General features: G+C 36.1%; 2 protein-coding genes, 1 non-coding gene and 2 pseudogenes across 3 annotated transcripts; 3 read left to right on the forward strand and 2 right to left on the reverse strand.

Annotated features, from left to right (window-relative positions):
- Window positions 1-1,268: 1,268 nt before the first annotated feature.
- LOC102627057 (2-methylpropanoate--CoA ligase CCL4-like) lies at window positions 1,269-3,330 on the reverse strand (annotated as a pseudogene).
- Window positions 3,331-6,737: 3,407 nt separating this feature from the next.
- Window positions 6,738-7,220, forward strand: LOC107176323 (uncharacterized protein At5g48480-like). The gene is made up of 2 exons (XM_052441356.1): window positions 6,738-6,938; window positions 7,008-7,220. Exons 1-2 carry the CDS (start codon window positions 6,738-6,740, stop codon window positions 7,218-7,220), a joined length of 414 nt encoding a protein of 137 aa, XP_052297316.1.
- Window positions 7,221-9,682: 2,462 nt separating this feature from the next.
- On the forward strand, window positions 9,683-11,471 carry LOC102627344 (2-methylpropanoate--CoA ligase CCL4-like; annotated as a pseudogene).
- A 129-nt stretch (window positions 11,472-11,600) lies between these two features.
- On the reverse strand, window positions 11,601-14,554 carry LOC102630323 (uncharacterized). The gene is made up of 5 exons (XM_006472816.3): window positions 14,272-14,554; window positions 13,852-13,990; window positions 13,484-13,515; window positions 12,459-12,545; window positions 11,601-12,083 (listed from the first exon to the last, which is right to left on the reverse strand). The coding sequence occupies exons 1-5, from the start codon at window positions 14,476-14,478 to the stop codon at window positions 11,949-11,951; spliced, it is 600 nt and encodes a 199-aa protein (XP_006472879.2). The 5' UTR covers window positions 14,479-14,554; the 3' UTR covers window positions 11,601-11,948.
- Window positions 14,555-14,761: 207 nt separating this feature from the next.
- TRNAR-UCU (transfer RNA arginine (anticodon UCU)) lies at window positions 14,762-14,834 on the forward strand. The gene has a single exon. It is a non-coding gene; the product is annotated as a tRNA-Arg (tRNA).
- The last annotated feature ends 737 nt before the right edge of the window (window positions 14,835-15,571 follow it).

The following is a 15,571-nucleotide window of genomic DNA, read 5'->3' on the forward strand; positions in this document are numbered from 1 at the left end:
CACTTTGTCAGGCTGGAGGTGTCTAAAAGTGTGGTGAAACTGTTAAAGGTTCACACTGATGATAACCTTGCTGATATGTTAACAAAGGCTGTACCAGCAGCCAAGCTGGAGTTCTGCATAAACTCAGCTGGGATCTGTAGGATATAAAACTGCATAGATACAGTGGAAGGCAGAAGCAAAATGGTAACTGATTTGAGTTCAAGGTGGAAAGTGTTGGAATTATGAAGCTCAAATTTGATTTTTGGGATATGTATGACACGTCGTCTATTTGTCAGCAAAGATAAACGACATGTCATGCATTGGAGTTCAGAACAGCTGAATGATACAAATGATATGTCAGCTAGATTCGTTAGTAATGCACGTGATGCGTCACATGTTTCACTAACTCAAACGGCAGCCATCTCTGCGTTTTAATCAACAGATTACGTGAACGTTTGACAAGTGTCCCTAAGCAAATTCAAGAAGTTGTTTTTTCCGTTAGATCTCGCGGGAAGCAACTGGAGGTCTTCTTAGTTGGAAACCCAGGAGCGTGAACTGAGTTGTTGGGGTTCTTTTGGATTGGTCACAATGGAGTATAAAAGGCCATAGGATCTGTAGTTAAGTGTATCTGTCCATTTACATGTATTCTCCAGATTTGTAACTTATTCTCTGAAATTAGTAAAAGGGTTGCTTCGTTTTCCACAATGGATGCAGGCAAGAAATTAGCCGAACCACTATAATCTTTGGTGCAAAGTGTGTGATCTAATTTTCTTTGATTGTGTGATTGATTTCCAGTGGTTATTCTTGTTTCTTGTCAAAACTTAGTTTAGTGATTAATTCCAGAACAAGATCAAGTTTCATAGAGTGGGTCTTGGGGGTTCCAAATTGGTCTTGGGGATTGGGTTGGATTCAACAATTTGAGTAATCCGCAGGTTATGCTTTAATATCTACATATACAATTTGCTTGCTTTCGTCCAATTAATTAGACAACTTTTCGACAGAAATATATTTTATTATGGGAGAAGCACCAAAGGCATTCTCATTATCTTGAGCTACAAAATCCTGAATTGGGATTTTTTTTTTCATTTTTTTAATGGATATCATGACATGACAGTTGTTAATTTTATTATATAAATTGAAATGAATGTATTTTAATTCCCGTAATCCCCCCCCCCCAAAAAAAACCTAAAATGATGAATGCTTTAATTGAAATTTAATCTATTTATATTGTGGCCCCCCAAGTTCTTCATTCTAACTAGTGTTCATAGATAAACCAAAATCTTCATTCCGCAATCCTGCATGAACATGTTCAAATACTGTCTTCAAGAAATTTTTAATTTAAAAACAGAAAAAAGTAAACCGATCGAATTACACTTATTAGGTATTTTCAACCGTTAAGGAATGAGCTTAATTGTTGGTGTAAATTCGCAAATACCTACATGCGTGAATGAGACATGGACATGGAGTTGGCAATATCCCTAAGCACGTACTTTTGAACTTTGCTGGTAGCTGTCTTGGGAAGCTCATCTATGATCACCACAGTCTTGGGCACCATGTAACGCGGGATTCGAGCTCTACAATACTGTATTATGTCCTTCTCTGTTGTCATCATGCCCCCACTGTCAGTCCCAGTCTTCAAAGACACAAAAGCACACGGGATTTCCTGCCAAAACGGGTCGGGTCGACCCACCACCGCTGCTTCGTTAACCACTGGATGTGAATACAGTACCGACTCTATTTCAGCACTGCTTATGTTCTCTCCCCCGCTTATGATCACATCCTTTGATCGATCTTTAATCTCTAAGTAACCGTCAGGATGCATCACACCAACATCACCTGTATAATACCGCCCATCTTTCATGCATTTAGACGTCGCTTCTGGGTCTTTTAGATAGCCTAACATTAAAGATCCTCCTCGCATCACGATCTCGCCACGTGTCAGTCCATCTCGTTTCACGCTCAGTCCTGTCTTGGGATCAACGATGTCCACTTCAGTCAATCCGATGGTCCTAACTCCTTTCCTTGCCTTCAGCCTTGCTCTTTCACTGGCGGGTAATTTGTTCCAAGCACAGGATACAATGACACCAGCAGTCTTCAGTTATCCCGTAACCGTGACTCACTATGAAACCCAGTGACTCAGTTCTCAACAGCACCGGTGCTGGCGGAGGAGAACCGGCGGTTAGGATGTGGACAGGACGGTCGAGCGGTTTAGCTTCTGGAGAACTTGATAGCAAATTGAGCACGATAGGGGCGCCGCACATGTGTGTGACACCATGTTTTCTAATCAATGCAAAGACGGTGGGCGCGTCAAATTTGCGGAGACAAACATTTGTTGCGCCAACAGCGGCTGCACCCCAAGTGAAGCTCCATCCATTGTTGTGAAACATGGGTAGGGTCCACAAAAGAACTGACTGTTTAGGAACTGACCAATCGATCAGTGAGTCGACGGCTATGATGAAAAGCGCCTTGTGACATTGAACGACTCCTTTTGGAGCGGAAGTTGTACCCGATGTGTAGTTCAAAACCATGCGGTCTAAGTCACTTTTGGGCCGGACCCAACTGAACTGGGGATCACCTTTTGCCAGCATGTTTTCGTATGTGTCAACAAAATCAGCGGGTGGGATCCGGGGTGGTGGTGAGGATGATGATGAGATCTCCTTATCATCAGTGATGAGGACGAGTTTCGGGGTTTTGGAATGGGGAGGAAACAAAGAGACAGCTTCGAGAAGAAGAGAGCTTGAGAGATGATCAACAAAAACGAGCTTTGACTAGCTATGTTGAAGGATTATTGATATGGTGCGGGCGTCAAGGCGTGTGTTGAAAATTGCGCCGGACATAGGCACAGCAAAATGGAGTTCATACATGGCCGGGATTTTGGGGGCAATCACGGAAACCACGTGGCCAGGATTAATACCAAAGGAGAATAGTGATGACGCCAACTGGAGGCACCGCCGGTAGGTTTGAGACCATGTGTAAGTGGTGTCGTTGTAAATAATAGAGGGACAATCATCATAGGCAGTAGCTGCTCTTTCAATAAACCCTAATGGAGTAAGGGGGCAAGAGTTGGCAGGGTTTGGTTTCAGTTGATCCATTGAGAGAAGAAAGCAAAATGCAGGTGAATTGATTTAGTGATTATATTTAGTATTGGTAGCACTAGTGTATATATGTTTATGATGTGTTTGTTTGAGATTGAGGCATGCTTCTTCTATATATAGAATTTTGAGCCTTACTTACAACTACCAGTGTTGCCATTACAAATTTGGGCGGTGATCGATTAGGATATATCGACGACCAAAGGTACATATATGTTTGGAATGGTTATGTTTTTGCTTTGATTATTACTATTAATTAAATACCAAACCAGGACTGAATGCAGGTACTTTATTCATTTATGCATTTTAAAATAATTATTATGACACTATATTACGACTGGCACATGTAGCTTGTTCCTAAATAATTTCAAACGTAAGGTGTTGAGTTTTGACTACCAACATTCTTCTCAGATAATGAACTGAGCATGCATACCATGTGATCCAGGTGTGTGACTCTTCGATATAATCAAGCAATAAGACATAAGCCTACGGGGAAATGCATTATCAAACTAAAATATATGTTATTCTTGATTTGATATAACCCGATGGAGCTTTAATTTATCTCTTGGTAGCTCGCTGGGTGGCTAGCTCCACACAATTATATTTCGTTTACTTTTGGAATTAGGAAATTAGAATTTGGAATTGTTATCATTTATAGTGTTTACTTTATAAAATAGAGTAAAAAATCGAAATCAAAATCATGGTTCATGGAGCCCACCACAATTTGATAATAAGGAATGGTAGACTCATTTTCAAGAGGAGGTGGGAATGAGTCCCATTTCCAGTATTGACTATTTTGTCCTCCTCCAAAATTGAAAATGTCCATATTGTCATAATTTATAATTAATTAATATATTATTATAAATTATTTAATAAATTGATATATTATTAACAATAATTATTAATAATTATCATTTTTGAATAAATAATCACAATAATTAATATATTATTATTTTAATTAATTAATAATTTAATTATTTCATATTATTATTATTATTAGTAGTAGTAGTAGTAGTAGTAGTAGTAGTAATAGTAGTAGCAGCAGCAATAGTAGTAGTATATTATGATTATTATAATTAATAATAATAATAATAATTAAAAAATTTACAATTAATTAATATATTAAAATATTATTGGCAATAATTATTAATAACAATAATTTTTGAATAAATAATCACTATATGACAATAATTCATTAAGTACTTTTTAGTAATTTGTTACAAGTTAACTCCTTCCAACTCTAAGATAAAATAAACACATCAATGAGATTTCAACCCATTCCGATTCCAGCTCATTTCAATTCCAGCCCATTCCGATTACTGCCAAATAAACCCAGCATTAAATTCTACACAAGATACAACTGAGATGACAATTGGGTAACTATTCTTGTTGGTTGCATAATTTGCATACAACTATAAATTATGTGATTGTCAACGGCTTTCAACTGAAAATTTTGAAAATACATTGAAGGATTACCATATCGTCAATATAATCATTAAATAATATTCCTACTATTAGACATTAATATCCATCCATGATATAATGCAAACTCATATTCTTCATTGTGCATGTTTGTAACATAGAATAAATAATAGTCAAATACACCAGTGTATAAGAAGTCAATAAAAGTTTGCCACACATGATGCATAAACCAAAAAAAAAAAAATTAAATCGTTCACGTAATGCAGGATCTATAGATATATGAGTTCTACTCTAATAAAGAATCTCTTGTTTCAATATAGTAAAAAATAATTTTAAAGACAAAAGAATATAAATTTTTATCGTACAAAATATATTATATCAAAATATATATCTTTTTAGCTTATTACTTTATGGTCAGTGACATCCTTTTCTTTCCATCATCTCCGCTGCCTTGTTTCTCAATAAAATGCTGCCGCCACCTCATGCTGACTTCATTAACAATATTTATGTTTTTTTTTTTTTGTTGAAATCACCGGCCCCAAGTTCTTGGAGCAAGTCTTTCTAACCTATTTTAAAACTACACAAACGGAAGCAGTGAAATATTTTGAAGAAAATTTGGCAGTGTCTCTCCTTTTTATATTTCCCCACTTATAAACCTTTAAATATAGCGCTTCAATCATATTTTTAACTCTAATATACATTGTAATGAAACCTTCAATCATATTTCCAATCCTCATTTTTCTATTTTGCAAGAACAAAAACTATACATAAAGAAAAAAATTTGGCAAGTCTTCGTAACAGCATAATTTTTATTTGGCTCCGGGCCTCCGGCTAAGTTGGATCATCTTCAATTTTGGAGTCAACTAACTGCAGCCGTTGGATCCCTACGCTGCTTTTCAACCGTTAAGATTATTAATATAAATGTTAGCCGACCAGGTAAAATGGTTGTTTTTCCACTTCCTCATCTTCATCCTCCTCGTCCCCACCTTTACTATTCCTATTTTGCCCCCAACTTTCTGTTTAATCCCTAACATACCCTTCACCACTTCCCTTCATCGACAAGCTCACCAACAGAAACCCACTTCCCCAGTGCCGCTAATGAACAAAACGTAGGATTTGATTACCAACTGAATGAATGTTAAATCAATGAAACAAACGAGGGTGCCAGTGCTGTTGTTTAGTCAAGAAACAAGCCACCGAATACAAACGGGTGATGATCATGATCAGAGGGTAACTCTGATTTGATCAAGTGGGTAGCTAGGCTGAAGCTTAAAGAATGATCTTGACCATACATTGCAGCAGCTAGTAGTAGTTGGTGATGCGTATTGCTTTAACACAAGAAGAAGTGACAACATTAGATGTTGGGTGGGATCATATAATATAGGAGAGACAGATGTGTGAAGAAGAAGACACAAGAAAGAATTTTAGAATATGAAATATGTTTTTTTTATTTGATTTTTCTTAAATCAATTAAGTGTGAGAATGAGAGTGTTGTTGGTGTGACCACCGTGTTCACTATGCCAATAAGCGAGCCCTTAAACATCAATGCTTCTCTCTTCTTCATCCTTCTCTATTTATCGAAATGGAATCAGTAACTTTTGTGGAGGTGCCACGTTTCCATTAGACGTAGATTTTCTAAATATGTAATCTTCACTCTGACTTTAAAAGTGACTGTCCAACGGCTATAGTTAGCTGGCTCTAAGTTGGAGATGACCCATCTTAACTGCAGCCTTTTTTTTTTTTTTAAGATTAGTTACGTATTAAATTATTGTATTTTATATATATTTACAATTATTATTATAATAGTATATTTATAACTACTATTATAATAATATTATACTGATATTTATAATCAAATATATATATAACTAAAATTTATATTATTATATTAAATTTTATAAAATATATGTACAAATAAAATAACCCGAAGGAAGGAAGGATATCCCTGTTGATTTTATGAGAAAATTGATCATACCCATTTTCCCATGGTAACAAAGACATTGGGAAACACAAAATTTTCTTTTTTTTTTCCAATTTATCTCTCATTATTCATGGGACCCATAACTACTTTTACAGCTTTTCTTACTTCATTGTCTGCGGTCCTGCAGTAAAATTAATATCGTTTCCTCTCTCTTTCATTTTATCCACTTTATGGATAAACATAAGTATGAAAATAGGTTCCTTTCATTTTCTCTCTCTTAGGTTTAGGTTCTTTTCCTTTGTCTAGACACCAAAACTATCGCAATGGCTGATGTCGAGGAGGTTCAGAACGGAGCTGCACCGGCGAAGACGGCTGTTCCTGCTTCCACGGCCAACTTCACGGGGATGAAGCCGCAGTTGCTTGTGGAAGCACCGAAGGCTACTGACGTTGTTCAGTTCTACAAGACCGCGTTTGGTGCCTTGGAGATTGGCTGTAGCATGGAAACCAAACGCAAGGCTGAACAGGTGTTTAACTCGAGATTGCCACTCCACTTTCCTTGTCTCTGACCTTTCGATGATTCTGCTGCTGCTAAGAATGTGGGAACCGGATGCACGCTCTGCTTGGAGACTGAGGACATTCATGCGGCCCTCGCCAATGCTGTGAGTGCTGGAGCTGTTGCTAAGGGTGAGCTCGCTGAAGGCCACAGCGCGCGTAATGGTGGGCGCGTGGGAAAGGTCAACGATCCTTATGGTTTCACATGGCTCATTTGCTCTCCGGTCAAGAAATGCGCTGAGGTGGAAGCTTGAGAGCTGCCTGATCTGATCTTTAGATATTGATCTACGGTCACATGAATCTCTTTTTTCGTTCTTCTTTCATGCTTTGGGTTAGGCGATGTATAGCTGAAGGCTTGATGATATCGCTGAATGTTCATCATGATGAAGAAACTAACTAGACTAAAAGAAAAGAAAAAAAAATTGAATGGGTAATGATGGGATTAGTAGCAGTTGCTATTTCTTCAATTTTTTTTTTTAATTTTAAGGAAATATAAATAATTTAAAGAGAATAAAATAATTATTTTAATTATTTATAAAATTATAAATATTTAAAATTAATAAGAGTAAAAAATGCTTAAAAAATATATTTTTGATTTTCGCACTAAGAATTTTAACTTTTTTTTATATATCTATATCATTACTGATACCAGGAGTAATATCATTTTTCCAAAGTCAACTATTAGTCAATAAAAAATTTATCTAATGGTGGGAGATTTTTACAAATAAAACGATATAGGCCATCTACTTGAAACAGCCCAAACTTCAGGGAGGCTTTTATCCTAATTATTCTTATACAAGCAATCAAACACATTCTCATTTTTTTTTCATTTTCAAATATTTTTTAAAGCCAAGTTACCAAATATATTTCTAAACTTACCAAAAACTAATCATTCTTATATTATAAAATAGATACAAAAACACCATCTCTCATCCATTAAAACGAAGTTAAGACCTCAATGCTAACATGTACTGTGCAATTCAAAATCAAAATTCTCATATCAAGATTAGATGAATGAAATAAATTGTAACAAATTAAATAAATAGTCCATAGAATTATTTTGTGCCACAAAATTTTTATCAAATTGGTACTAACTTGTCTAGTTTCTGTAATTTTCTTAATGGAGAAAAAATTAATAAAACGAAATGGACATAAACTCACCAAGTTACTGGATATTAACAGATCGATTTGCTAGGCACTCGGTATTAACAAAGATGACAAAAGAGTACGGGCTCGGCAAAGCCTGGTATTTGAGTGGGCGAGGCTGGCTTGACCGGCACAGGCTTTGCAAAGAGCCTAGCCCAGAATAAGTTGCAAAAAGAAAATTAAATTTTTTTAACATCCGTAAAAATTTAGACATACCCTTAGATTAAAAAAGCTAAAAATATATGAATTAAAAATGGAGAGGCTATTTGAATCGATTAATTTTTTTTCAATATCTACTTTTTTAATTTAAATAATCATGAAATTGTAACTTATTATTTTAATTCATTAATTCTCAAAAATCACAAAATTATCCTTATCAATTACTCTCTCTTTCTATTGTAATAATGGTAAAAAAACTAAATTAGTTTCTCTCTCTTATATTTTTTCTTTTCTTATTCTTTCTTGCTACATCAACTATTATCATTCTCTAAGCCTTCAATATAACTACTGTTTAGTCAATAGTAATTAGGGACAACAATGGGGTGGAGAGGCCTACCCCATTGCCAGCCCATTAAAAATTCCATCCTTACTCCTTATCTCATTTTTTAATAAATTTAGTAAAGTGTGGATGAGGCATCCCCATGTGGGCAATGGGGATGAGGAATCTTCATGTCGAGAATGATTTCCCCATCCACACATTATTTCCCATTTATTTATTTTATAGTAGGCATGGATACTTGATTTTGGTAAAATAAAGTTAGAGACTTAAATAAAATCATCACCATATTATAAAGTAATTAAATTATTAAAAAAAATCTTCAAAAGTTTGAAACAATATCTTGAAATAATATCAAAATTATAAAATGCTTAAAGAGAGTGGCACCTTAAGATAGAAAAAAAAAAGTATGACGGTATTTTAGGGTTGAATAAAAATTATATTGTAGGATTTTTTTTAGTTATAACCTACTTATATTAGGAAAAAAATAAAAAGAAATTTATTAACCAATTTTGTAATTGATTTTAAAATATTAAATAAAAATTAAAAAATATTTACATATAATAGGGTTTGAGATGAGGTTAAGTAGAGAATACAAAATCAACCCACTCCATCAAAAATTTAAGAATTACTTTTCTCCGGTCCTTAAAAATTATTTAAAATTCATGTCATTTGAAGTGGGGCCTTAAGTCATCTAGGATTTAGCCAGCCTCGACGGTAATTCAGCAACTGCCACGCTCAAAAACTAAACCACATTCAATGACCATCCCAAGTTTTTGAACTTTAAAGCCAAGAAACATGAAACCAGCCGCTTTTATGTTCCAATGATCATGCAATTAGTTTGATGATTGAAAAAAATTAGTCAAATCGATGGAGAGTTATCAAGATGATGACGATTAGAAAAGAAAAAACAAATGCCTGGCAGATAATGAAATTTTATGCATAAAATTATTATTGAAAGAACAATTCCGAGTCAATTAACCCAAAAAAATAAATTTTATTTAAAAAAATAAAATAAATTGGGCATTACAATTGAGTATTTCGAATTGTTCTATGACATTCATTTATTAGAAAATGTCATACAGCGCTTGGATCATAAAAGGTGGTATAGCAGTTGGGAACTCTGGTATTATTTGTTACAATTTTCATTTAACTGATGCATATTGATTAAGATTAACAAATCATAAATAGCAAACTTTATTTTCTAATGAAAGGATGGGGACTAATTACTTCAACATTATAACAGCTATACTATAATTTAATGACAATTTCAGTTAAAAAAAACGATCCATAAAGATGAATTTAACAGGCTTCATCTACCACGATTATAAAAATCATTGAAGCAACAAAATTTAGTTAAAACATTTAACGAAAATACCAAATGGAGCAATTAAAGCCAAAACCTGCGAACTCTTGCCCTCTCACGCCATTAGGGTTTCCGTGCTCCTGCATCACAGCGAATCAAAGCTCTTGTTTGTTGATTATCAATCTAGTCCCCTTGCCCTTGCGGCTCTCTCTTTGTTTCCATCAAACACAATACTCCCAAAACCAGTCCTCATTCATGATGATGTATCCGCAACATCATCACCAACCGTGGGTTTTATAGACAGTCATGAGAGCATGGTAAAAAAGGCGATCCAAACTTCAAGTGGGTCCAGCCGGAGAGCGAGTGGGACCCAATGGCATTGAACTACACGTCAGGCACGACATCATCTCCTAAAGGAGTGGTGCATTGCCACAGAGGACTCTTCATCATCACCGTCAGCTCATTGATTGATTGGAGGATTCCAAATCAACCGGTTTTCTTGTGGACACTGCCCATGTTTCATGAAAACGGATGGAGCTACAGCTGGGGCATGGCGGCCGTCGGTGGGACCAATATTTGCCTCCGTAAAGTCGACGTGCCAATCATCTATAGCGTGATCAAACATCACGGAGTAACCCACATTTGTGGTGCACTTGTAGTGCTCAACATGCTATCTAGCTCTCCCAGCACTAAACCTCTTGATAGACCAGTCAAAATCCTCACTTCCGGAGCTTCACCACCGGCAGCAGTGCTCTTAAGAACCGAGTCACTAGGTTTTGTAGTGAGTCATAGTTATGGGCTAACTGAAACAGCTGGTTTTGTAGTGTCATGTGCATGGAAGTCGCAATGGAACACGTTGGCTGATACAGAGAGAGCAAGAGTGAAAGCAAGGCAAGGAGTAAGAACAATTGGCTTGGCCGACATGGACGTCGTGCATCCTGAGACAGGAATGAGCGTAAAGCACGACGGGCAATCACAAGGGGAAATTGTTTTTCGCAGTGGCTCTATCATGTTAGGTTATCTTAAAGACCAAGAAGGCTCATCGTTGTGCATGAGAGACAACGACTGGTTTTATACTGGTGATATTGGTGTGGTTCATTCGGATGGTTATTTAGAGATCAAAGATCGATCAAAGGATGTGATCATAAGTGGGGGAGAGAATATAAGCAGTGCAGAAGTTGAATCGGTGTTGTACATGAACCCAGCTATTAATGAGGTGGCTCTCGTGGCTCAACGAGACAAATTCTGGGGGAAGAGGCCCTGTGCTTTTGTGAGTTTGAAGTGGGAGTTGAGTAAGAAGCCAACCGAAGAGGCGATAATAGAGTTCTGTAGGGCTAGGTTGCCTCATTACCTGGCGCCCAAGAGTTTAATAATCCAAGATGAGCTTCCAATAACTGCGACAGTAAAAATCGAGAAGTTTGTACTAAGAGAAATTGTCAACGCTGTGAATTGAGTTGTCTAGACTTCAAAGATTTTATGCTTTGTAAGAGAAGTAGGCCTTAGAAGTAGCAGCATCGCAACACAACTCCGGGCCTCACCTCATATACTTGCTCCACTGGGACTCCTCAGGTTTTGAAAAATTAAAACAGGGACAGGGTCAGCTGTGTTTTCTAATAGAATCATTCAATCACGGATTCACGATACGATCACACCCAAGATTTTTGTTTTTCTGCTGGTCAATGTATATAATGCAAGCAAAACACTCCATATTACTGATATGCTGAATTATGCAATTTACAGGCTCACGGTATAGTCCGCCTCCACAACCCCTCCCCCCAACAAAATTTTTTTTGTCAAACAAAAACATGGGAAATCATCCTTTACATGAAATTGAGTAGTAGAAGTAAAGGATTGTATCTTTCCTAGTCAGTGGTGAAGATATTTTCCTCTTAGATTAAAGCAGATCTTGATAAGCAAATTCTTGCTGTGGAGAATATTTTCAGGGTAAATTATCACAAACTTTCACAGCTAAGTTCTCCAGAGGCCAAGGATTCTGATGCCAGATAACTTTTCCTAATCATCTTTCTCACAGCTTCAGGAGACTTCTGTCTTGTCCCCAACCACAAAACGGTTTGCATCATTACTCAAGCCAGACAAATGAAGCTGCTTCCTCCTCTTGACAAGATGTAATGCAGTCTGTCTGTCATCTCGAGCCTCCTCAGAATCAGGCTGCATAGAGAGGCACACTTGATGAGATGGGTACAAAATTTGTACCAAAACAGTTGGTACACCTATGAATTGTCCAATGTCTCAAAGGCAAGGACCTTATTCAAGGTACAATGACAGTAAGAAATTGGGCGACTCTTTTATTAACTCTTTCTTACATCAAAAATACAGGAAAATCAATTTTCATTTAGCTCCCACAAAATAGCACTTTAACAAGTATAGCTTGCTGAATCTTTAGTGGCATTCCCACCAGTCACCATTTGATAGGTGTCCACTAAATATCAAGTTAAAAGCCAGAGTTTCATATCTTCAATAAAAATATCCTGAAACAGAAGGACAATGTATACAGAAATACAAATGGCACATCTGATTGTGTACCTTGATAGCTAATGCCCTCTCAAAGCTTTCGATTGCTTTATCAGGCTCCCCAAAGTTTAACTGTGCCCTACCTAGAGTTATCCATGCCTGAACAAAAGAACTATTATAAGAAACAGAGTAGATAGGTGGAACTGAACAAAGTAAACAACATCTTGAAATTCAATACAGATCCCAGGAAAAGTTTGATGCAGTTCACATTAAAAAGGAAAGGATAAAGCATATAGCTGAATGATCATCCAACACAACAGTACCTAGGACTTTGGATGTAGTTCATATTCACAGTCCAATAGCTAAAGTATGGCGAGCATAAAGTTCATTGACAGCTTTGGCAGTCTTATAATTCAATCAATTCCTCCCAGTTAAACAAAAACATAAACTTTAAGTAGGTAGACAATCATATGCCTCCAAAAGCTTTGTTTCAATGGGGTGTTACAACTTACCATGAAAACTGGAGGAACTAGTTGCAAATTAAGGCCCAACATACCATCCAAAAAGGCTAAAATTAAGTAAGTTTGAAAGTTGGAATTTATAAAGATCTACATTGTAATGCAACTCTAATATTGCGAACTAACACAAGGTTTCGAACATCTTTTCTTAGATGCCAAGAATATACGGGAAAATAGACCATAAAAAGCAATTCCAATTGACAAGGAGATTGAGGAGTAATCCAAAAAAAAAACACTAATTACAAGTATAACAATTGGTTCTTAAAATAGTATGACAGTTAGCATTTTCCATTAACTTCATAAGTCTTTGTAGGAAATCTTAAAAATGAAAATTATTTACACTGCACTATCAGTTCAATTTTGCAAAATCATGATAGAAAATAAAGTCCTTAGAGAAATAAAAAACAAAAAGCAAATTGCCAATGAAAAACTTCAATAAGAAGGTTCAGGTTTATTTTTAAGGAAACCTTGTTCTTTCTTTCTTTATTTATTTATTATTTTAAGACAACATAGATATTAAATTTGATATAAGAACTGCACAGATAACAATCAAATTCAATGAGTTTAAGGTCGACATACCTCTGCCCATGATTGTTCCAATTCAGTAGCTCCTGTAAAGTTGAAAGTATAAACCATAAGTTATGTACCACGGAACTTATTACAATAGACAAACATTAGTTGTAAGAAAGTCCAAAAGTATGCAACTCAGAACTTGAAAGATGCTAAATGTGAACATTCTGTTCACTGGATGTATCATAAAACCCAATTTATTCTGATAGAAGACATGAACTTAAATATTGAAAGATTTTAAAATTCAAGGGCATATAAGAAGTTTTAAGGAAGATAACGCATACTTGTCAGTCATTTACAATAAAACCATTTAAGCATATCAAGCTACCATTCAAATACGATGCATGAAAGAAAAACGGATATGAATTTGATCATACGAGTAGCTGCCTTCAATGCATTCCACGCATCCCCAAGTTCTAATAAAACTTGTGCTTTCTGCTCATGCAAGACCGCATTTTCAGGCCTCAAATTAAGAGCAGCCTCCCACTTTCCAAGTGCTTCCCGGAATTTCCCATCCTTCAAAATGAAAGTGCCATCATAATAGTGAAACGCATGTAAACCCCAAATGTAAATAACAAATAAAAACAATACTTGCACACATGCAATTTTTCAGCCTAATTATTTTCCCCCCAAAAGCAATCCTTTCCCTATTGTCTCACAAAATTGATCGAACCTAACCAACAAGTCCTGCATGCCACATATTTAACAACCCCAGATAAAATTAAAAATGAAAAATTATGTCTTTTTAATAGAAAAAGCAGAATTGAGTATTGAAGCGAAAGTAAAGAAAAGGGTACCTCGGCAAGGTTATTGCCTTGGGCTTCGAATGATAAGGCAAGTTGTTTAGCGTCGAAGGGCTCTTGATGTTCGTTATTATCATCGTTCTTTTCGAGCTCTGTACCACTTAATCCGCGCTCTTGGTCTTGTTGGTCAAAAGGAAGATTTGGGAATTGCTGCAGTGACCGCTTCTTGTTGCCCTTGTTTTTGTTCCACGTCAATTTCATCTCTCTCCGCCTCTCCCCCTACTTTCTCAATTTCTCGGGACAAAACCACCCACAGTTAGAAACTTGTACCTCAGCCATTGCAATATCTTACACTTCTTGTTCTAGTCGGGTAGAAATAGGCAGCCCAGTCCAGTAACTAGCTGGACCCACTAAACATATTAAAATGGCCCTCTGATTCATAAGGATGGGCTGCCCCAAAGCTCGTTCATGATGCGCATTTAGGTGTCTCTACTCTCTAGGATATCTATCATACTATTTTTTAAAACTTCAAGCATCATGAACAGCGCCCATGGCCTAATGGATAAGGCGTCTGACTTCTAATCAGGCGATTGTGGGTTCGAGTCCCACTGGGCGTGAGTGAGGTTGAGCGCTTTTATAGAGCTCAGTTCATTTTTTTTTTCAACTTAAATATTTGGTCTGTTTGTGTTCGGTCTTCCTTCTCTTTTCCTAGATTGAAGTCTGAAGAGAGCTACCGCTGATTTTCAATTCGTCCAATCAGTTTCCTCGAAAGCCTCTTGTGGTGAGAACGTTGAAGACTTGTTCTTTTTTGTCTGTACGCGTGTCACATTTGTCTTTATATGTTATGTATAAAGTTTATTGTTAATCTAAACTTTAATTAAGATTAATTATATCAAAGTTACATTTTCCTATTTGAATTTACATACTCCATCTCGATTAAATCTACATCTCCGTCTAACCTCACGCGACCCTTTTAATCAATAACAAAAGTTTCCCAGAAACTTCTATTGATTTCGTAATTATATTTTATATTATTCAGATTCCCACTAACGTTGTGTGAAATTCATGATTCATGAGAAAAGGAAATGGCCAATAATAATAATGATGAAAATAATGTAATTTAACTTGGTGAAAATAGTATTCTTTGAATCGTTACTGTATTACTGAATCTAAGAAATTATTATTATTATTATTATTTTGGCACCTAAATAAAGGGCAAAATTGGTTCACACATCAATGACACGTTGAAATAGGAAAAGTAAACCAAAATTAATCCGGCATATAAATGAATGGCAAAATTCCAAGAACCGCGTGCATCTAGTCTACAGGGGCTCACGCGGTTTTGGGGTTCAAA

This window comes from Citrus sinensis, chromosome 5 (genome assembly GCF_022201045.2).
Source record: "Citrus sinensis cultivar Valencia sweet orange chromosome 5, DVS_A1.0, whole genome shotgun sequence".
Lineage (NCBI taxonomy): Eukaryota > Viridiplantae > Streptophyta > Magnoliopsida > Sapindales > Rutaceae > Citrus > Citrus sinensis.

Bases quoted from the DNA above. Each gene is read 5' to 3' on its own strand.
- LOC107176323 (XM_052441356.1), top strand. From the start codon at position 6,738: ATGGCTGATGTCGAGGAGGTTCAGAACGGAGCTGCACCGGCGAAGACG. The intron at 6,939-7,007 runs GTGTTTAACTCG...GCTGCTGCTAAG, and splicing joins CCAAACGCAAGGCTGAACAG to AATGTGGGAACCGGATGCAC.
- LOC102630323 (XM_006472816.3), bottom strand. From the start codon at position 14,478: ATGAAATTGACGTGGAACAAAAACAAGGGCAACAAGAAGCGGTCACTG. The intron at 13,991-14,271 runs GTACCCTTTTCT...TTCATTTTGAAG, and splicing joins AAGGCAATAACCTTGCCGAG to GATGGGAAATTCCGGGAAGC. The intron at 13,516-13,851 runs GTATGATCAAAT...TCAACTTTACAG, and splicing joins TGCATTGAAGGCAGCTACTC to GAGCTACTGAATTGGAACAA.